Source organism: Plasmopara halstedii (assembly GCF_900000015.1).
Source record: "Plasmopara halstedii genome assembly, contig: Scaffold_658, whole genome shotgun sequence".
Classification (NCBI taxonomy): Eukaryota; Oomycota; class Peronosporomycetes; order Peronosporales; family Peronosporaceae; genus Plasmopara; species Plasmopara halstedii.
Window position 1 is genome coordinate 858,483 of NW_020187575.1, and position 6,583 is coordinate 865,065.

At 42.2% G+C, this 6,583-nt stretch overlaps 1 protein-coding gene across 1 annotated transcript; it reads left to right on the forward strand.

Moving 5' to 3' along the window:
* Positions 1–3,122: 3,122 nt before the first annotated feature.
* Positions 3,123–3,396, forward strand: PHALS_13349 (uncharacterized protein; the record flags this gene model as incomplete). The annotated part of the gene is made up of 2 exons (XM_024729089.1): positions 3,123–3,174; positions 3,248–3,396. 2 exons carry the CDS (start codon positions 3,123–3,125, stop codon positions 3,394–3,396), a joined length of 201 nt encoding a protein of 66 aa, XP_024579501.1.
* Positions 3,397–6,583: the final 3,187 nt, after the last annotated feature.

Genomic DNA, 6,583 nt, shown 5'->3' on the forward strand with positions numbered 1-6,583 from the left:
GCTCTGTCGATGCAATCGGCTAGCGTCGACATACTTGTCGGCGCAACCCCCTTACAAAAGCACTGAAATATAATTAGCCTTTACACTTTGGATTATACCAATGTAAATGGCCGCAAGCAAGCTTTCTTCACTTCAACGTCCTTAGCCTCGGTGTCTTCTGAGAATGACAATTGATTAAATTGGGATTTCAAGATCAGATTAATAAAGGTGACAAAGAGTCGTCTCGGGTGCGATATGACCGTCAACGATGAGGGAACTGACCACTGATGCATGGCTTGTGAATGACGCCACGGCATTAGGTATCATTCCGAAAGGCATTAAGATTCAACATTAAACCATAATACGGTTGGCCAATTTGCAATGAAAGCATGGGAGCGCTACGTAATTTTGATATCTGCTCGGCATTGCACATTCGTGTGACGATAATGAGTCTACACGACTTCAAGATGATTAGTTAAACAAGGACGGCGGTAAACTTGGGCTCTGTAATACTGCATCCATGCAATGATAGAGACGGTGGGCGAGTCGCACCAGCTGCTGGTACTTCTCAGCCGACTAACGGAATGTGGTGTAATTTTATTGATGGTGTAAATGGCAAATGCTCGACTTTGATTGACGCCAAGGAGAATCTACTTCAAAATTAAAGTTGAAATGAGACGGAGGGAGGTTCTCGCATAAAAGCATTATAGTTGGACGAGGCAACGTTTGGTAAGATGATACTCCACACAATAAAAATGCAAGAATTATTTACGTAGCCATTTTTCTCACATGAAGCCAAACTACCCGGTCGTACAAAGATTGAGTAGTAGTGATGCGGTATCCACAATGGGATAAGGACGACCAGCACAGTGACCCTTAGACAGCAAGCCACATTTCATTTGACCCCGCTCAGGAAGGACTTGTTCGAATACAAGGACTTGGATAGGCATCAAAGAAATATTTGCAGATGGCATAATATACTTGCTGAAAGAGCCGGCACCAGGACGTTAGCTGATTTGGGTAAAGAAATGATTCACTTTCTTGACACATTATAATCTCCAAGACTCGACAAGGAATGGTGTCTGTCGGCAAGCTTGCGGAACGCGGCATGAGCGTAGGTTCTTTGTCTTTCGTCGTTTGCCATCTGAAATTGATAATAAATGCATGCATAGATTCAAGATTCGAAAATGCGTACATGCTCAAATGGAAGCAGGAAAAGGCATGTCATGGAAAATATTCCGGGGCTGACACTATCAGGGAGCTTTGTCATGTTTGCATGAGCACTCACAGAAGGACACTCTATTCAAGACACAGTGCGTTATCAAAAGCATCATAATGATCTAGAAAGGGAGAATAAAATTCTGTGCTTGATGTATAAAGTTGAGCAGATAGTCACAACATTTTTCTCAAGTTCTTCAACAATATCGACAAGTGTGCCGGAGTGCGGGCAAAATGATATCATGGAGCAATGCGAAACAATCCGATAGAAGGTGCAAAATATTTTTTTAGTTGAGTGGATCATTTGTAAGATCTGTTGCAACGTCAATGCTCAAGAGCAAGAATGAGTAGCTCGCAAGTTCAAGTAATTTATGACTCTTTACGGGTTAATGGTTGATGGCATCGTTCACAAGCGTTCCGTTTCCCATAACTCAGCAAAAATTGGCGAAACGCATAAGCTGGACTACCGTGAAGAAGACCCGCATTTTGCTTTACTTCGAAACGTTTCGAATAATTTGTGGAAGGTACTTTTGAAACATTTTTTTCACGTCAGTCAGCGAATTCAGCCTATCCGGTATTATTGCCGTATATGTTCACCTTCACGATCAAGGCACCAATTGATCGCTTACGCTTGTTCGAGTCCCAGAGTTAGGCTACTGTCGTCGTGCTGAGACCATAGCTTAAACATATAAGCTTCAAGTGCATGTTTATCGTTTTTGAAAAAACTGGCAAGATTTATCGCGTTTTTTCAAATGTCAAAGAAACCCGCTGTGGGAGATTGCATGAGAATGAAGTAAGTGACATTTCCGACGCCCAAGCTCGAAATCTGAAGTGACGATCAAAGTTATAAAGAAGGGTGATAATGTCATTGTTAACAACCACAAAAATAGACAGTGACTCCCTGGATCGGCGTATGAATCTTATCGGAGGACTAAAAGCGAACATCGAAATAGCGTACGTCAAACATTGTCATAGCAGCTTATTCCTTTCAAGTGCTATGCTGAAAACAGCTTGGAGCTGGCAGCACATAATACATCTCTTCAATAGCAACAATCAAATAGGTTTATATTTCACTTTAACGCATGGTAAACACGACGAAGATGTGAGCCGGTTCTGATATTTTGTAACCTGTCGACGATAAAGTGCATGCTGAAGGAAGCGTGTCGAAACTGCTAGGATTGTCGAAGAAGAACTCACTGCCGATACCGTCGCTGTACCCGGGATGAAAAGTGAAGATATGGCGGAATTTCTGATGAGATATGCTCAAGCAATGTCAAGCGATGACTTGATGAAGTGGCTTGAAACTGCTTCCACCTGCACGATCAAATATGTACATTAGAAACTAAAGGCAGGTTAAACCACACAATTGAATCACGGTGGGTCTTTGCCATGAGGCGTGGTTAAAATGGAGCTGTGTTACGGTACAAGGCACGGCATGTCTCGATGAATTTATAACAAGAAGGTCTTAGTTCTGTCGAATTCAGTCGTTGATCGCTAACATGAATTTAGACGGGAAGATTTGCGGTGTAGCCCAGATGCCACTATCAAATGGAACAGATGGATGTCGATACTGCTTTTCTCTACATTACAACGGTAGAACGGAAGCCTCGCTTGGTTTCAACATTGTGAAGGGATACATGAGCCGACTGAACCAGGCTATATTGGAGTTGAAGCAAGGCTCAATATACAGAACAAAACAAATCGCCGTGCATTTGTTTGAATTACTATATGACCAGTGTTTTTTGCTTGAGCGGCCCCTGACATGAATACCTACTTTAAAAAATATGTGAAAGACATGATTGCCGCAGCAAAACCAGTATGAAGGTTAATCAGATTAAAAAAGTGCTCAAAAATGCATTTTGGATGAAGGAACTGGGCAAGGCAGGCTTAAACACTTAGAATTAAGTACACTCGATTCATCGACGATGTCGTTAGGAGCTTCGATGAACAAGAAGCCAACTACTGAGAAACCTGGCCGTTTGGCGATATGCTTTAATTCTTATCGACTGTTAATTTGGATGTCTGCTGTAGATTTCGTACGTTTTTGAAGATCTCCCGGACTGCAACAGTGGTATGCAGCTACTCGCTTCCCGACTTGAACACATCAAACCACTATCGTCCACTAAGGCAGTAGTAGCATTGTGGTATAGGAATATTTATATGCTGATTCGGGCAGCAATGTCCGTTTGGTCCTATTAATCAAGGTTTTAACTGCAGGCGCATCGGTGGTTCACAAGACAAAGTACAAGAGAGTTTTTGCACTCATCTCGGCGAAAACTTGGTTCAATACTCCCTGCTTCTACACCCAAGAAGTTCTCTTGACGCGGGCGGTACACTAGGTGATCGGTAACGAGCAAGATGAAGGTGCAGTGCCCTGCAGTGAAAGTTTTATTTTTCATATGGAACATTTTCGTATAAACAGCCCGACCTTGATCTTGTATCTAAAGGGATACCATAAGTATGGAATTTGTCACGCTGTCCATGTTTTTGAAACAACAAGAATCTTCATGAATTGCAAAGTACTGTTTTTAAGTAACAACACGACATTTAAGCTACGTGCAATTTCTTTTTATACATATCGTAAAATTAATCTTGCCGTATGCCGTATTGCTTTGTTCGTAAAACTCGAAGTGAAAACGTTTTCATGTATCTTCGTCCATATCTATGCGGAATTTCACTGCCGTAGTCATGCACATCTGGTCTGCTGCCATAAAAAGAACGAGGGCACGTGAGTTATAGCTAAGAGCTCCATACAGAATTCTCAACACCGCATAGTGCATTTTTCTTCATTGAAGGATTTAAATCCTCAACCGAGAAAGGGGAGCCAGCCACTAGGCTGATCTGAGTTTGTTTTGGTATGTACAAATGTTGATTTGATACGAGTGAAATCGACATGTAGCTACAACATCATTCTTCGTCACTATAGAGGGGTTTCAATACCACCCGCTTCTTGGCATTGTCTTTGCCTACGTACCCGCTGTCTCGCGTATAAACGCAAGCACCTCAGTGTTGAGTGTCGTCGTCAGCATATCTGCAAGCTTACGTTTCGTGTCGATACAGCAAGAGTTTCTTCTCGTATACCTCATTTTGACTTTTGGTTTAGTATCCTAACTCTTGTAGCCAGCCATGCGCTTAGCTGAAAAGTGAAATGCGTCAGCAGGTTTCTTATACGGAGGTCGGAGATTATTGAAGCAGGTCTGATACATGACCTTCTCTGAAAGACCAGGTAAGGACACTCCATCCGCAAACATATTCAGATCGAAATGCTTGAATATTTCTCATTGAGCCTTGATGGCCTTGATGAATGGACTACGTTGAGATTGTTGTACCAGATCAATAGGTCCTTGATCGATTTCGTCTCGTAGTACTCCCACGCAATCGTTACTCGTTCGTAGTCATCCTTGGTGATCCTTGTTCCTCGGAGCTTACTGTCAAAAGCTGACTTAAATGAAATGGTAGTCTGATTACGTACATCGAATGCATTTATGTAGTCATAAGGAAGAAGACCCTTACCAAGACCACAAACACATCTAAATTTGTCAGCACATTTACAGCCACCGAGATATGTTGTAGGATATTTATCTTAGCTGGTACTAGCTGGTGCATATATGCTAATATCAAGCATTTTCATGTCCAATGTAGCAATGCACATGTAGCTGGGATTTTTGATGACAGATTCTAAAGTTATTGGTGCCAATGAAAACAAACAAATCCTGTTTAATCATGTTAAAATCGTATCGACCAGAATTGAAACGAAATACTGGTACCTGATCAGTCTGCTGTTTTAGCTCCCCGTAATCAGACCTTTGTTTACCAAAGCTAAGACTGCTATGAAGGTCAAAGAAGCTGGCATACTTTCCTTGTTTAATCCATCCAGCCCCCGACATCAGACATCTTGTAGGTCTTACCAAGATTGACTCCTGGAAATTCCATACCTGTCAGACCGTGAACGTGAATGATTCTCTGTAAAGCGTCTTGTATTTATTGACATTGTTCTGTTTGCTCTTCATGGATACGCCACCAATGTATTTGAACATAATCGTAAGTGGCTTCTTCGGATCATCATTTACAAAGCAACGCGCCTCCGTGGTTAATGTATCAGCTACTGATATAGACACCGGGATGTGCTCGTTCGTGAAGACAGTAATCTCTCCGTGTTTGGTTGCGGAAGGCTTAAAGATGGCATCAAAGTCATAAACATGATCAATGTATTGATCAGTATTCTTCCTCAAATACTTCGTCAGCAGTGATCGTATTGCGTTCTGAGCTGTTTTGTAGATGTTAGCTGAGCTGGGAAGCTTTCGATATTAACGAGCTCGCACTGTTTTTTTACTCTTTCAGTGCTGACAAAAAGATTTCACACTTAGGACACTGATATTTAGCCTGAAGCATATCAACGTTCATGATGTAAAGAGCATAATTCTCGCACGATAAAATATCCATAGCTCCACACCCCTTTTCCGGTCTACGAGTACATTCTACATTTCCAGAAACTACATCCATCTCGCATATGATAAAACCAAGTTAAAAGCAGTCTTCAACTTCATCGAGCTGTAGTAGATCATTGGGCTTGAACGTTCTAAACAGGCTCACCGAAAACTTAATCCCCTTGAAACATAGTAACGCTTGAATTCCTCCTTTACCTGAGCCTGAATTTTTCGAGGATTCTTCTCAGGGCTCTGGAATGTATGCCAGGCGATACAGTGGAAGACGCAGTTGTTGAATTGGGAAAGTTGATCACATGCTTGTTTTCGCGAATAATCTTAGGGATGACAGCTTCGCTATCTCCGAGAGAATGCTCGCGATGGTAGATAAAAATCTTGAACGCAGTGATAGTGTTGAGCTTATATCCAGAGCTGGGGTAATTAAGTTTTGTTAGCCAACTCCATAAAACGGAATTCCGAAATCACCTTCTTTTCCATAACAGCCTTGTTTGGGTAGAAGTAGCGAGTCAAGTCAGGATCGGTCTTGCTTATATATTCGTACCCGAAAGCAATATTCATCCTTAATGCACTCGGACGTTCTCGAGTAGGTTGTAAAAATCAGAAGGCTCAACACCCTCGTACACATGTGATTCCATGTTCCACCATTCGAAAAACGGTACTCCTTGTAGTCAGGAGACAAGTGTATCTCAATGGTATAACAACAGCTACATGCCGTTCGATGTTCTCGCAACACCGTGCCAGTTTGACGTGAAACATGACGACCATTCACGTATTGTGGTTTTGCCAGCGTGGCGTGATGCCGACCTGCTGCAGTATGCGAAGTTAACGAACTGGGTTATCGAAACTGGTCTGCGGCAGATCAAGCGGCAGGATACACCATTTTCTAAACTTGTTAAGGAGCAGTACTTCTATAGTGGCGGCAGTTTGCGCGAGTTCTGTAA